Source organism: Microcaecilia unicolor, chromosome 8 (genome assembly GCF_901765095.1).
Source record: "Microcaecilia unicolor chromosome 8, aMicUni1.1, whole genome shotgun sequence".
In the NCBI taxonomy this organism is placed as follows: Eukaryota; Metazoa; Chordata; class Amphibia; order Gymnophiona; family Siphonopidae; genus Microcaecilia; species Microcaecilia unicolor.
This window is the reverse complement of record NC_044038.1, coordinates 202,964,583-202,981,323: the sequence shown is the minus strand read 5'-3', so window position 1 is coordinate 202,981,323 and position 16,741 is coordinate 202,964,583. Positions and strand designations below refer to the sequence as shown.

At 42.9% G+C, this 16,741-nt stretch overlaps 1 protein-coding gene across 1 annotated transcript in view; it reads left to right on the top strand.

Annotated features, from left to right (window-relative positions):
* SS18L1 (SS18L1 subunit of BAF chromatin remodeling complex) overlaps positions 1-16,741 on the top strand; it is a 69,830-nt gene that overhangs the window by 33,397 nt on the left and 19,692 nt on the right. Inside the window, exons 7-8 of the mRNA XM_030212226.1 lie at positions 15,927-16,028; positions 16,483-16,575. Of these exons, the coding sequence (XP_030068086.1) occupies positions 15,927-16,028; positions 16,483-16,575 (195 nt within the window). The remainder of the gene's footprint in view (positions 1-15,926; positions 16,029-16,482; positions 16,576-16,741) is intronic.

Genomic DNA, 16,741 nt, shown 5'->3' with positions numbered 1-16,741 from the left:
CACCATTTGGAGCATATAAACTATGCCTTGCTCTCACCATCAAATAAAAAGACTCCTTCCTCGTCCCGGTGGGAAATCCAGGTTATCACTGAGCACTAGAAATGGTGTCATTCTAGACGAAAAGTCCAGGCGCCTGCAAATCCACTTCCACATCTCTCTGGTGATATCTTTTGTAAATTCCTGTGGGCAAGGAGGTTAGGCCATGCAGTACACTGGTGAAATGGACATCTGGAAGCAATCCTGTTTCTAGTCGAGTGTTGGAAAAGTAGTTAGTGTCTGTATACTGTCAGGTTCTCAAGTTCAGAGCCCGCAGGGCCGGGCTCTGGAGCAAACGTGAGCCCTTGGGCTGCTGCCGAGGAGCGACAGCAGCAGGCAAAACCCACCAACCAACACTGGGTAAGCACACCGGCAGGGACTGCAGGCACTGCCCAGCGAACCGGAACACATGGACTGGAATCCCCCCGAACTGGAGGACATAGGACTGGAACACACACCGGACCGGAACACACTGGACTGGAGCACACCAGACTGGAACACACACCGGTCCGGAACACACTGGACTGGAGCACACTGGACTGGTCCGCACAGCTTCACCTGCGCTTAGCTACTAAGCCCCCCAGGAGTTGAGCTCCTGGGTTCGAGTAGCCGACAGGACTTACTGGATACCGGAAGACATAGGGACCAGGACTGGAAACAGAAGTGCTCCTAACCCTAAACTGATCTACGTGCTCCCAAGCCCTAAACCAGCAGAAGTGTTCCTAACAGTAAACTGACAAAAGAACTTCCTAAGCCCTATACTAAACAGGAGCTCCTAAGCCCTGCTCAAGAAAGGGACTTCCTAAGCCCTAAACTAACAGAGCAGGGAACTAAACACAAAGCTAACACAGGTGCTACTAAGCACCAAACTACAAGCAGAGCTTTACACTAATAAGCTAAACACAAAACTAACCAGCTACCTAAGCACTGCTCTAGCAAGCTAGATACAACTAACAAGGTGCTTCCTAAGCACTACTCTGGCAAGCAACCAGAAGAGCTCCTAGCACTAAAAGGGAAGACAGGGGAGACACAAGGAAAAAGCAGGGAAGCTAACACATAAGCCAAAAGTGATTCTAAATCACCAAACACCAACAACAAAGACTGCAATGCTCCTAATAGCACAAACACCAGAAGTATTTCTAACAGCAAACTCTGCAGTGTTCCTAACAACACCAAACCCTGAAGTACTTCTATCAGCAACAGAGCTTCCAAAGCCCTACACATAGCAATGCTTCCAAAACCAAGAGGGAAAAGCAGGAAAGCTAAACACACAAACACCAGTGCACACTGCACTAACACTAACCTGGACCTTAGCAAAAGCAAGCATGGAAACTAGACACAAAGTCAGAAGTGCACACTGCACCACCCTACCTAAAGCAAACACAACTGTTGCAAAGGCCCTGAAGGAAACAACACCACTTCCTTAACAAGGCCCTCCCTGATGATGTCACACTCCCTAGACCTAGGCAAAAGCACACTGACCCAGAGAGGCCCAACCCACACCAATGCAAAACCGTGAAGCACTTGAAGCCAGTACACCCAAAGACAGGTAGAGCTAACTCAGTCCACCCACACAGCTGTGGTAAAATGAAACAATTAACCCCATGCTGCTGGAAGCTGCCAGCACAGAGAGACAGAGCCAGCTCAGACAGGACAGACAAAAGAAACAGAAGCCAGCTAAGAAGCTGACCCCCAGGAAAGAGGTAAGTTTGAGAGGGGTTCTGACCCCAATCATAACATATACCAGTCATTAATATGGTGCATATTACTTGCTGCAGACAGGTATTTCAAGTTAAGTAACCCCATACCACCCTGTTTTATTGGAGTCTGCAATATCATCATGGAAAGCCCAGGTTTTTTACCTTGCCAAATATAATGTTGCAGAATCCTCTGTAATTTCCAATCCTCACAGCCCCGTAGAAAGAGAGGAAGCAGTTGGAAAGTATACAGCCACTTGAGAGCTAATATCAAATTAAACAACCTAATTCATCCCCAAACTGATAATGGGAAGATCCGGGAAATTATAGACCAGTGAGTCTGACGTCAGTGCCGGGGAAAATGGTAGAGGCTATTATTAAAAACAAAATTACAGAGCACATCCGAAGACATGGATTACTAAGACCAAGTCAGCACGGCTTTTGTGTGGGGAAATCTTGCCTGTCCAATTTACTTCAATTCTTTGAAGGAGTAAACAAACATGTGGACAAAGGGGAACCGGTTGATATTGTGTATCTGGATTTTCAAAAGGCGTTTGACAAGGTACCTCATGAAAGGCTACAGAGGAAATTGGAGGGTCATGGGATAGGAGAAAATGTCCTATTGTGGATTAAAAACTGGTTGAAGGATAGGAAACAGAGAGTGGGTTTAAATGGGCAGTATTCACAATGGAGAAGGGTAGTTAGTGGGGTTCCTCAGGGGTCTGTGCTAGGACCGCTGCTTTTTAATATATTTATAAATGATTTAGAGATGGGAGTAACTAGCGAGGTAATTAAATTTGCTGATGACACAAAGTTATTCAAAGTTGTTAAATCGCGACAGGATTGTGAAAAATTACAAGAGGACCTTACGAGACTGGGAGACTGGGCGGCTAAATGGCAGATGACGTTTAATGTGAGCAAGTGCAAGGTGATGCATGTGGGAAAAAAGAACCCGAATTATAGCTACAACATGCAAGGTTCCACGTTAGGAGTTACGGACCAAGAAAGGGATCTGGGTGTCGTCGTCGATAATACACTGAAACCTTCTGCTCAGTGTGCTGCTGCGGCTAGGAAAGCGAATAGAATGTTGGGTATTATTAGGAAAGGTATGGAAAACAGGTGTGAGGATGTTATAATGCCGTTGTATCGCTCCATGGTGCGACCGCACCTTGAGTATTGTGTTCAATTCTGGTCGCCGCATCTCAAGAAAGATATAGTAGAATTGGAAAAGGTGCAGCGAAGGGCGACTAAAATGATAGCGGGGATGGGATGACTTCCCTATGAAGAAAGATTAAGGAGGCTAGGGCTATTCAGCTTGGAGAAGAGATGGCTGAGGGGAGACATGATAGAGGTATATAAAATAATGAGTGGAGTGGAACAGGTGGATGTGAAGCATCTATTCACGCTTTCCAAAAATACTAGGACTAGGGGACATGCGATGAAACTACAGTGTAGTAAATTTAAAACAAATCGGAGAAAATGTTTCTTCACCCAACGTATAATTAAACTGTGGAATTCGTTGCCGGAGAAGGTGGTGAAGGCGGTTAGCTTAGCAGAGTTTAAAAAGGGGTTGGACGGTTTCCTAAAGGACAAGTCCATAAACCTCTACTAAATGGACTTGGGAAAAATCCACAATTCCGGGAATAACATGTATAGAATGTTTGTACGTTTGGGAAGCTTGCCAGGTGCCCTTGGCCTGGATTGGCCGCTGTCGTGGACAGGATGCTGGGCTCGATGGACCCTTGGTCTTTTCCCAGTATGGCATTACTTATGTACTTATGTACCCCAAAAGCCCAACCTTGTTCTGGTCAGCACTAGCAATGGCTGTATGTTCTTCTCATAAAGGGTAGTCAGGTCAGAGGGCATGATTACTCCCAAATACCGAAGGGCCTCATCTTCCCACTGCCCAACTTGATCCCACCCCCTCCCCAATTGGTAAGGCACTTGACTTTTAGAGATTAAGGGAGAATCCTGACAGCCTCCCATACTGAGCAAGTAAAGTAAGGAGTGCTGGCAGGGAGCTCTGAGGATTTGTTAATACTACTAGGAGATCATCTGCAAATGACAATCCCTTAATTTGAGTGTCTAATATTTGCACTCCAGCTATTCGCGATTCACTATTAAGTGTCCGCAAGAGAGGCTCTAAAGATAATATAAATAGCATTGGTGACAGAGGGCAGCCTTGCCTTGTACCCTGTCTAATCTGGAAGGACGATGATCTCTCCCCATTAACCATAACTTGTGGCATTGGATCTTTATTTAGTGTGCACAAGGCTTGACAAAACCATCCCCCAAACCCATAATGGGCCAGTTCCTCAAAGTTATAGTGCCACCAAACTTTGTCAAATGCTTTTTCTGCATCTAGGCTTGCGAGCAACGCTGGGGGCCCCTACTGCCGACAATGCTTCATGGCCAACAGAACCTTTTGAACATAATGGACCGATTGACGGGTTTGAACAAAGCCCACTTGCTCGTCCGATATCAATATGGATAAAAGGGTACTCAAGCAAGTTCCCAGAAGTTTTGCTAATAATTTACATCAACATTCAAGAGAGAAATTGGCTGGTATGAGTCCGCCCTATTCGCAGGTTTCTGGGCTTCGGGATCAGAGTTATTAAGGCCGAATTAGAGTAAGGTGTCAGGGAACCCTCCTCAACCACTTGAGTGAAATAGGAGATCAAGGGCCCCAATAACTGTGTCTGCAGTTATTTGTAGAACCTTTCCGAGAATCTGCCTGGTGCTGAGTAAGTCTTTAAAGACTTTATAGCTTGCTGCAATTCTTTAGTCTGAATTGGCTTATTAAGATCCCTCAGTCCCTCCTCTGGAGTGGTGGTGAGGGAGGCTTTGATCAGAAAATCATTAAGCATTGTGGGAGATAAGGTTTCCCCTTCTCCTCCATACAAGGCAGCAAAGTGTGCCTGAAAAATCTTTAAGATACTGGCATGATCTCTGGTCACCTTCCCTTGGTTGTCTCTAAGGATGGGGACCACCCTTGTTCTTCCCCCAGTTTAGACTAACTGTGCTAAAAGCTTCCCAGATTTGTTCCCAAATTTGTAAAAATGGTACTTCCTAAACAAAATGGAATAATTTGTGTGCTCAAGAATTACTGTGTTCAATGTTATCTGGGCTGCATGATAAATCTTTCTATTTGCTGGAGAGGAACAATGTATAAATACTCTCTTGGCCTTTGACAACTGGCATTCAAGCTGAATAATTCTAGCTGTCAAGTGGGCTTTGTGAGCACTAACATACGCAATCACGTCTCCCCTCATTACTGCCTTCGCTGTGTCCCAAAATAAGGGCTGATCTGCGTGCTGTCCATTGGTTTCTAAAAACTGGTCCCATTTATCAGCTAGATATCTAAGGAAGTCTTGGTTATGTGCCAAGTAGGCGGGCAATCAACAGTGTCAGGTTCACCCATACTAAAGAATGATCAGGTATTCCCCACGGTCCCATCTCTGCCTGTGTTACTTGCTGAAATAGGAACCTCGCCACTGGTATGTAGTCCAGGCTGGACAAGGTACCATGTGCCCTTGAAACGTATGAGTAACCTTGAACTTCTGGGTGAAGGAGGCGCCAGGGATCTACCAATTTTAGTTCTGTTAGAAAAGTTTGTAACACCCCTCCTCCCACTTGCGATAAGCATAGCAGGGGGGCACCGACCTCCGGAAGGTGCCACAAGCCATGCTTTCCGCCACTGGCGGCTCACAGTTCCAGCCCCAGCTGCAGCCCCCCGGTCCCCACCTGCCCGCCCTCAGCTCCCCCAACAGCCCCATTTTTATTCCTACCGCCCTGTGTTTAAATCTTGTACCTCAAAGTCAAAGCGGCAGTGGTGGCAGCAGTGAAAGAAGCAGACTCGCCTTTTAGCCTTCCCTTCCCTCTTAGTGTCCCGCCTTCCTCTGATGTAACTTCCTGTTTCCATGAGGGCGGTACACTGTGAGGGAAGGGAAAGCTCGAGGCAAATCTGCTTCTTTCACTGTCTGCTGGGTCTTGGAAGTAAAGAAACAACAGGTCAGGTAGCTAATGGAGGCGGAAACCATGACTGCTCAAAGCCTCAAAGAGCATTGGTGTGCAAGCAGCACTGGTTTGAACGATTTGCATTGAACTTTAGAACTCGAGTGTTGTGCGAACATGTTAAATCAGTTTTACATTTGAAGTTGGAATAAGCGCTTGATAAAAGGTTTCAATAACTAAAGAGAATGTGTTGGAATGTAATTGTATTTTACATGCATTGCCTGTCACCTATTATTTCTCTGTGATTACTCTGTGACCTCTGATGTGAATTACTTAGAGAGGTCACACAGCCAGTGTTGCCAGGTGGGCGGTTTTACCGCCCAATTGGGCGGTTTTCCGCGACCCGCCGCGGGAAATTTTTGCCCGCGGCGGGTTGCGGTTTTTTGGGCGGTTTTTTAGGCTTCCGGGCGGCTTTTTGGGCGGCTTTTTGATTTTTTTCGGCCGCGGGGGGCGGGGTTAGTGACGTTTTTGGGCGGGGTTAGTGACGTTTTGGGCGGGGCCGATGACGTGGGAGGTGGGGCCGATGACGGGGAGGCGGGGCTGATGACGGGGAGGCGGGCCCGATGACGTGGGAGGCGGGGCTGATGACGGGGAGGCGGGCCCGATGACATGGGAGGCGGGGCCGGTGACGGCGGGGGCGGGGCCGGTGACGCGGGGGTGGGGGTGTCAGGGGCGGGGTTTGTGTTTGGGCGGGTTTTGGGCTGGTTTCTGGCCCGGATTGGGCTGGAAAAAACATTTCTACCTGGCAACCCTGCACACAGCTATGTAACTTCCTGTGGGGGTTAGATGCAGCACATGCAGCACATGGAGCACATGGAGCTCATGATCTCTCCTAACCTGAGAGGATCTATGGTGGTGTGAGCATCCATTACCATCTAAGCACATGGAAGGAGCTGATAATACAAATGTATAGTAATATGTATATATAAGCCTGTCTGATTATAATCTAACTACAAACTGTGAGTAAACAGATGTTTTGTTACTTCAACTTTAAAGTGACTCAGCAGTGAATTATTCAGGGGTGAATGAGAGAGAGATGAAGAAAGAAATTAACATTTCTAAAGCTGAAGCTGTGTGTACTAAAATCTGCTAATTATTTACTACAAATAATCCAACAAAAGGGTTATGGGCCCAGGGCCAGGAATTGAAAAAGAAGAGAAATATTACCAGGCAGAAAAAAAGGCCACATTTTTCTCTTAAGTTTTAAAGGAAAGATTCAGTCTGTCTCTCTCTCCCCCCACACAGCAGACAGAAGGCTAAGAAAATGGCTGAGGGAAGAAATTCACCATTTTTCTATTCTCTCAAGGTGCCTAAATTAACTGAGTTTAATTATCGGCAGTGGGAATTAAGATTCATATGTCTCCTTCGAGCAAAAAGATTAAATATATGCTTAGACCAAGACAGAACAGCTGAAAATATGGCTGAATGGGACAATGCAAACTATTATGTGAAGTGCATGCTTTTGGAAGCTCTCTCAGAGAAACAAGCCATATTAGTGGAGGGAAAAGATACACCAAAGGACATTTTATATAAACTGAGAACTATGTATGCAACTACATATGCAAAGCAGCAACCAATTTGGTTGGCAGAGTTGAATGAAACCAAATTAAGGGATAAAAGTAAATGTAATGATCACATTATGCATCTTATGTCTTCATTTCAAAAGTTAGAACTTTCTGGAATTCCCATGTGTGATGCATTGAAAAGAGCATTTCTTTTTACCTCACTATCAAAGAAGTTTGATGTTTTTAGGTCTGTAAATGAGGCCATTGAAGGGCAATCTTTTGAACAGGCAACATCAAAACTAAGGCAGGAATGCATAATAAATGATTCTGAGGAGATGTGTTCTCAAAGCAAGTCAGAGAGAAATGAAACAAATTTCTTGGCAAAGAACAGAGGAAGGCGGAGCTATGGGAAAACTCCACCCAAGGGCAAGCTGATTTGCTACTCATGTGGAAAGGAGGGACATGTATCTAAATGGTGTAAGGAAACACAAAACACTCCCTCTAGCTCACCTAAGCCAATGGAACTAAAGAATTTTCAAACCAGGAAATGTATGAAGGACAAAGATAAACACAAGGGCTTTCTAATGGCAGAAAAATCTTTGACTATGGTAAATAATAATTCAAATGAAAGTACTTGGATTTTGGATTCGGGGAGCACATGCCATTTAACCAATTGTAAGGATTTCTTTCAGGAAATGTGTCCAGAGGAAGGTATTCTTAAAACTGCAAACGCAGGGACTGCTAAGATCCAAGCAAAAGGTATTGGATTCTTAAAATGCAAAGTGTCTAATGAAGTTAAAGAAATTCCTGTAAGTGATGTCTTGTATATTCCCCAAGCAGTTTGCAATATGCTAGTGTATCTACATTAGATAAGAAGGGATTTGTGATTCATTTTGAAAACAGTAAGTGCACAATCTCTAAAAATGATGAAGTGTATGCTGAAGCTTTTATGCATAATGATGTTTATAAGCTGAACATTTCAGGTGAAGCCTCACATATGGCGCAAGTAAGGAAGAATGATGGTAAATGTAGTCTGGAAATCTGGCACCGCCGCCTGGGACATCGTGATTCTAAGGTGATCCAGGATCTTCACAGTGGGCAACTGGCCACCGGCATTCAGATAAGTGCAGATGCTGGTAAAATTGAGAAATGCATAGACTGTGTTACTCAAAAAAGTGTGAGACCCTCATTTCCTGCATACACAGGAAATAGGAGTAATAAAGTGCTGGACTTAATACACAGTGACTTATGTGGACCGTTTAATATCCCATCATGGGAAATAACAGATTTGTGCTAATATTCTTGGATGATTTCTCTAGATATTGTGTGGCCTATTTGCTGAAAGAGAAAAGTCAAGTCACAGACATGCTGAAGAAATACGTAGCCATGGTGAGCAACAAATTTGAAAGAAAACCAAAGGTTCTTCAGACCGACAATGGTGGTGAGTTCACTTCACAAAGCATGCGCACATTTCTAGAACAAGAAGGCATTCAGCATATCACAACAGTAGCTTATACACCAGAGCAAAATTCTGTTGCAGAGAGAAAATTTAGGTCACTTGTGGAAATGACCAGATGTATGCTGTCAGATAGCAATCTCCCTAAAAGACTATGGGGGGAAGCCATTCTCACAGCAGTGTACCTACAAAACAGAATGCCAACTAAAGGCGCTGAGCGCACACCACATGAGACATGGCATGGTAGGAAGCCAAACCTGTCACACATAAGAACATTTGGAAGTACAGCATATGCTCATGTACCAAAGCAAAGAAGGCATAAGCTGGATTCCACAACAGAAAGGGGCATTTTAGTTGGCTATGCTCCAGGACACAAAGGATATAGAATTTTGAATCTGAAAACTGGCATTGTTGGCATAAGACATGTTACATATTTTGATGAAAACAAAAGGGTTGATAAAGGCTGGATTATCCCAGATGAGCCTTATCATCCAGAATATGAAACTAGAACCATAATAGACATGCCAGTGTATATAAATGCCATACCAAGGCAGATGTCTGAAAGCAACTCACCTGTATCTGGCGAGGAACAGGCAGAGGAAGCAGGCACAGAAAGGATCATCGCAGGAGACAGTACAGTTGGAGAAGGGGAATCAATTGGAGAAGGACTCTCAGATTTAGAGGATGCGGAAAGGTCAGACCAACCTGTTGTCAGACGCTCATCCAGGGAAAACAAAGGTGTTCCACCCCCAAGACTGTCTTACCTAACAAAGTCAGCAGAAGCTCAAGAGCCCTTAACATGGGATGAGATTGAGAAAATGCCAGCAGAAGAAGCTGCTGAATGGCATAAAGCTGCACAAGAAGAAATTGATGCATTGGATAAAAATAATACTTGGATTCTTACAAAATTACCTCCTGGCAAGAAAGCTATAGGATGCAAATGGGTATTCAAGTTAAAAAGGAATGCACAAGGAAAAGTGGAAAGGTATAAAGCCAGATTAGTGGCAAAGGGATATCTTCAAAAATATGGAGAAGATTTTGATGAAGTGTTTGCACCTGTAGTGAAACACACGACAATCAGAACACTTCTGAGCATTGCAGTCTCAAAAGGCATGCAAGTCAAACACATTGATGTGAAAACAGCGTTTCTTCATGGAGAAATAACTGAAGACTTGTACATGGAACAACCAACAGGTTTCATAAATACAAACAAAGACAGCTAGTGTGTAAATTAAACAAAGGTCTTTATGGATTAAAGCAAAGTGCAAAATGTTGGAATGATAAATTGCATGAAATATTGACAAATTTGGGATTTAAGCAAGGTGAAGCAGATAAATGCTTGTACACTAGGTGCACAAATGGACAATATGCATACATTTTAGTTTTTGTTGATGATCTGCTCATTGCAAGCAAAAGTGAGCAAGAGTACAAGGACATTGTAAAGTGTTTAAACCACTATGTTGAGATAAAAGAACTTGGTAATGTGTCATACTATCTTGGTATAGAAATTGAGAAACAAAATGATGGTTCTTATCTTCTAAGCCAGAAGCAGAAAATAAATGAGCTTATTGAAAGTTTAGGTATGCAAGATGCCCAAGTTGTAAGCACTCCATGATCACTGATTTTCTGAAGGATGAAACAGTAAGAGAACCTTTACCAGATAACATCCAATATAGATCAGCCATAGGTAAGCTTTTATATCTAGCTACCACATACAGGGCTGATATAGCAAATGCAGTAGGAATTTTGAGCAGAAGGGTCAGCTCACCTACCAAATCAGATTGGACTGCAGTTAAAAGGATGGTAAGGTATTTAAAGGGTACCATTGATTGTAAATTAAAGATTTCAGCCAATAGTAATCCAAAACTAATATGTTACTGTGATTCAGATTGGGCAGGGGATCATTCTGATTATAAGTCCACAAGTGGATATGTGTTTATGTATGGAAATGTACAAATTTCATGGGCCAGTCATAAACAAAGTATTGTGAGTTTGTCTTCTACAGAAGCTGAATATGTGGCCGTATCGGAAGCGTGCAGAGAACTGATGTGGATTGAAAAACTTTTGCTGGATTTTGGAATAGCTGAAAAGAGACCAATCCAGATAATGGAAGATAATCAGAGCTGCATCCGACTGTCACAGAATGACAAGGTTCAGTCACGCACCAAGCACATCGCAACGAAATACCACAACGTGCGAGAGTTGGCAAAAGAAGGGGTCATCAGTCTACACTATTGTCACACCAGTGAGATGACAGCTGACATCATGACCAAACCGTTACCCAGAGAACATTTTGTGAATCTGCGTATAAAGCTTGGACTTTGTATGAATAAATAATTGCATGACAGTTATGCATGAGAAGGGGTTTGTTGGAATGTAATTGTATTTTACATGCATTGCCTGTCACCTATTATTTCTCTGTGATTACTCTGTGACCTCTGATGTGAATTACTTAGAGAGGTCACACAGCTATGTAACTTCCTGTGGGGGTTAGATGCAGCACATGCAGCACATGGAGCACATGGAGCTCATGATCTCTCCTAACCTGAGAGGATCTATGGTGGTGTGAGCATCCATTACCATCTAAGCACATGGAAGGAGCTGATAATACAAATGTATAGTAATATGTATATATAAGCCTGTCTGATTATAATCTAACTACAAACTGTGAGTAAACAGATGTTTTGTTACTTCAACTTTAAAGTGACTCAGCAGTGAATTATTCAGGGGTGAATGAGAGAGAGATGAAGAAAGAAATTAACATTTCTAAAGCTGAAGCTGTGTGTACTAAAATCTGCTAATTATTTACTACAAATAATCCAACAGAATGTAGGTTTGGTGAAGTACATAGAGCATTGTAAGTGCAATCTTTGTACTTGTTACACAAACACAGAGGGCAGTAGATCTCTCAATAGCAAATTGTCGTTGACTTCTCTATTGTATTGAATTTACCATTCTCATATATAATCATGATGTGATATCTTTGATTTATCATAGTTCATTTGAAATCAGAGATTATAATCCCTTCCATTCAACCATTCATGAAAGAAGACCAACTGACTTTCATTGCCTGTCCAAATTATCTAATGTCACCATACAGCAATATGTTCCTGAAATGCATGGCTCTTCAGAAATGTATTCTCAAATTCAGCAACATAGAGATTTGCAATTCAAGGGGCCATAGTGGCCCCCATTGCAGTACCCTTGATTTGTTTGTAGTAATTGCCCTCAGAATAAAAATAATTATTCTGTAAGGCAATACTTGCCAATTCTGTTACAAACACGATAGGGATTCCTAAATTATTTTCTCTTTTAATTAGATTATTTCCAGTGATCTCAACTGTTTCTAACTGTGGAATATAGAGATTCAATATCCATGCCGGCTGATATTTAAAACCATTTGACCGGCCAGGAACGACTCTTGGCCAATTAAAAAGCCTAAAGCCAGCAGAGCACTAATATTCAGCACAAGATAGCTGGGTATCTTTGCTGAATATTACTACTTAGCGGCTAGCCCGGTCACCGGTTATGTCACGTGATGTGGCCAGTTAGCGCCAATATTAATTGGTTGACTTGCCAGATGGACCTGTGTAAATAGCAGGTCTGTCTTTGGCCACTATAACTTAGCTGATCAGCCGATGAATATCAGCTTAACCGGCTATGTTTTAGCGGCCAATAAAACCCAGAAATTCAGTGCCGGTCACTGGATATGGCCCTGGCATTGAATTTCCGGGTTCGCCGCCAACTGCGGAAGTTAGCTGGGCTCCCTTCTGTGGTCTCAATATCAGTCCCATTGTCTGAAGTAAAACATCAGCATTGATGTTTATATTTTCAAGAATTTGAATGTCATGTGATGAATCAATTATATAGGTTAGAATAGACGGTACAAATGGTCTAAGGACTTTATCAATGAAAACAGATAAGGGCTCTAGGAGTGAACCTATCACTGAGATGATAGGTCTTCCAGGTGGGGAGATAAAAGACTTATGAATTTTAGGCAAAACATAAATAACAGTAGTCCTCGGAAAGGGGACTTTTAAAAAGTCCAATTCTTTGTCTGTAAGGAATCCTCCCAATTTGGCTGTTTCCAATGTAGATGTAATTATAGTCTGAATCTCTGGTGTAGGATCTTTGTTAAATTTCTCATAAAATATATTATCGCTCAGCTGTCTCTTAATCTCTGCTATGTAATCCAATTTGTTCATGACTACCACAGCACCCGCTTATCTGCTTGCTTAATAATGATGTTAGGGTTGTTTTTAAGTGAGTTCATAGCTAGTGTCTCATACTTAGATATGTTAAAGAAAGGTTTCTTCTCTTTTGCTTCGTCTCTCTATATCTATTAGAACCAGTGTTTCATATGAGTCTATCAAAGAATTAGCCACTCATAGTACTGTTAGTCCTTACAATGGACATATCAGTGTTATGCATGTTCTTACCGGCAAAGTAATCCATAATCTTTAACTTTCTTGTGAATTTAAACAGATGAGCCCTAATGTTGAAAGCATTATGGGGGGTGGGGGAGAAGGATGACCGAGAGTCCTTTTTCCAATAATGGCATTTAATTATCATCTAATATTCTGCTCAAGTGATTTACAACTCTCGATCTTGGTTCTGATATCCTTACCAAGTCTTGCCCTCTGTACTGTCTGCCATTCTCACATCTTGCCGTCTCTCCCTCCCCCTTCCTCTTCCTCTGTATATCAAATAATTCCTGACCTGCTGTGGACGAGTTTCTGTTACTGATCCTCTCCTTCACATTTCTCCTAGCTGAAAAACCTGCTGCGTTACATTGTGTTTAGGTGGCGTAGTATAGAGAGAGGCAGAAGGGTCAAACACTTCATCTGAGTTACTCCTAATCCTCTTGGTCTTTCTTTCTGCCAGTGGGCTTTTAGCTTCATGATAGCTTCTTGAATCTGAGCCCTAAGTTTGGTAAAGGTCACCTGCCTATAACCCCGCCCCCAGTTATTCCCTCTTTATTATGACAAGCGTAAATTGTCTTCTATTTATAAATCAGTTTCATCACAGTTTAATTTATTCGATTTAATCTTTCTAATTTCACCCCTGAGATGATCAAGTTGTTTATTATAATCAACAAGGAGTGTGTAAAAACAAGTGTCCTGCTCTTTAAGTGTACTTAGTTCTTTATCTAATTCTTCCTTTACCTGTTCTAACCTTTTATTGTAGGTTTGGATTAATACAATCATAAGATCAAGTGAGCATTTATTTAAAATCGCTTCCCATTTCATTCATTCTTTATAATCATTGTACATACGCAGTTCTTTATTAACTCTTAGACCTCTAGGTATCATTTTGTGTTTACAGCAGTGGCATAGCCAGACCCAGTATTTTGGATGGGCCCAGAGTTAACTTAGACAGGCTGTTCCACACCATGCCACACACCCCCTCCTCCGGAGATCTAAAAAATGTAGGGTTTTTTTTTCACCTACCTCATCAACATCTCTCCTTCTCTGCGGTGTCTCGCATCTGCCTGCCCGTTGCTGAACCCCGTCCTTCCCCGCTGTACCTTACAGGCTTCCCAGACGCCTCCAATGATCTATTGTTGCTGCCTGTGCCAGCCCCACGGCATCTTGGCATCTACCAGCCCGTCATTGAACCCCATCCCTCCTTGGTGTACCTTACAGGCGTCCCTGGCACCTGCAGTGATCCATTATTGCTGCCTGCGCAGGCCCCGCAGGTTTCCATCAGCTGGATTCTGCCAGACAGGAAGTAGGAAATGACATCAGCAAGGGCAGGACCCGGCCGGTGGAAGCCTTCGGGGCTGGCTTAGGCATCAATAATGGATCACTGCAGACGCCAGGGACGCCTGTAAGATACACTGGGGAGGGACGGGGTTCAGCGACGGGAGGGGAGATGCCAGAATGCCGCAGAGGAGGAGAGATGTTGATATGTGGTTCCGCCGTTGGGTGGGCCTGAACCAAGAATAGGTGGGCCTGTGCCCATCCAGGCCCACCCATAGCTACGCCACTGGTTTACAGTATTCTAGTAAAGTGCAAGAATGAAGTTCTGTGTGTACCATCCATTTGCTTAATCTGATCACACCTTCCCAGTGTTCAACAAGTTGATCTTCCATTTCACCATCATCTCTCAATAACTGGTTTTAGATGCTTTCATGGTGTTCATTTAAACTGATTTGGCAATTGTTTTAGAATTCATCCTGAGTGTTACTCTAGAGAGAAGCGTGTTTTTAGTTCTTACCTCTCTAGGTATGTACAAATGTACTGTCATCGTTTTCCACTAGTTGCCTCACAAGCCTGTTTCACTTTTTACACTTTGATGCAATATTTTGCCCACTTGTCACACGTTCGTCTTTCACAGACTTTTATGTTGTTCTCGCTGCGTGTCTGATTTAGCTCTGCATGGGTCCTATATGATTCATCTTAAGTAATTTTATGCTTTTGCATGTTTTATATAGGCAAGTTTGTATTATGATTTTATTTATTTATATGTAATTTTTCTTTTAAATTGATTGTTAGAAGGGGCAGCAGTATGGGACCTACAGAACGTCTCAGACAGTTTTGCCTGACGCAGCCTTTTGGCAAAACGTGGCCACATCAGGCATAAGCGTTCTTTGGTTGAATTAAAGTCCTTGCCATCATTTTCTGCATTTGTTGGTCCCATGCTTGTTCTGCTGTGCTTGCATCGCAGATCTTCTGCCTCTCTTATGTTTTCTATTCCAGTCATTTATGCATGCAATGACCTTTCATAGAATACTGACTAATGGAAAAGTACACACTGTGCTTTGAGGCTTACAACATTACTACGAAGGAGGTAAGGAAACGGCTGTGTACTTTGCCAGTGGGTATGCTCATAGGCAGAGAGCATGTGGGCATTTACACCAGCTATAGGGCGAATGTAAATGGTCATGTCTAGATGTACGTGTGTTCTCTGCTACTAGCAATAGTATTTTGTAAAGAAAAGTAGGCACCTATTCTTTGTAGATTAGGCTAACAATAAGTGCCATGACCAGCATCCATAGTAGATGCCCTGTTATAGGATTACCCTCATGATGCCTAGGTTTACTGGAAGGCTGCCTTTGGGATCTTGGAGCCATGGAGTGTACTGGAATTTGGCACCCAGTATTGAATCACTGCTGCTCTTTAGCCAAACAAAAAGCAGGAATTGAAGGCTACAGTTTGTCTACAAAAGTTGTGTCTTTCTTGCCTTTGGCCTTATTGAGACTCTTTTCCTTTCTAGGTTCTTCCCAGCAGTACATGGGCCAGGAGGAGTATTACAGTGAGCAGTATGGCCACGGACAAGGTTCCGCAGAACCCCTGAGTCAGCAATACTACCCTGATGGTAAGGATCCAGCAAGGTTTAGCAGTGTGGAAAGTGTATCCTCATGTGAAATAAGAGGGGCCCGTCACTCTAACGATCTACATACGTGATCTCACATGTCATTCATTATCAACCACAATAAGTCAAAGAGAGATTCAAAAGCCATGCGTATGAACAGATCCACTGTGATTGAATAGATTTTATTAGTATTTTTTCCTATTTCCTTGATGACGATATATGGGGGTTAAAATGTCCTCTTCAGGATATTTTCAGAGGTTTCATATTTTGGATAATGTTTCTGGGGGCCAGAGGATTGCTTGCTGTGGTCTCTCTATCAATCACATGACTGCTTCGATTATACAGTGACCATCGCTAAGCTGTCATGGTTGAGACTGATTTAATTAAAGTAGGGTGCTTTTTTTAAAAGATATTTGTTATTAATGGCCAGTGACCATGGTACACTTATTCCTTATAGGTCATGGTGATTATACATATCAACAGTCATCATACACTGAGCAGGGCTATGATAGGTCATTTGAAGAATCCTCCCAACATTACTACGAAGGAGGTAAGGAAATGGCTAACAGTAGAGAATGAACCTCCCATATACAGAAAACACTGTTGCTGTGCCACACTGTGTATCAGTGTGATAAGCAAACACAGGTGCTGTGAACCCTGCTCTGTATCAGTGTAATTAGCAAACACAGTTGCTGGGCACATAAGAGTAGCCATAC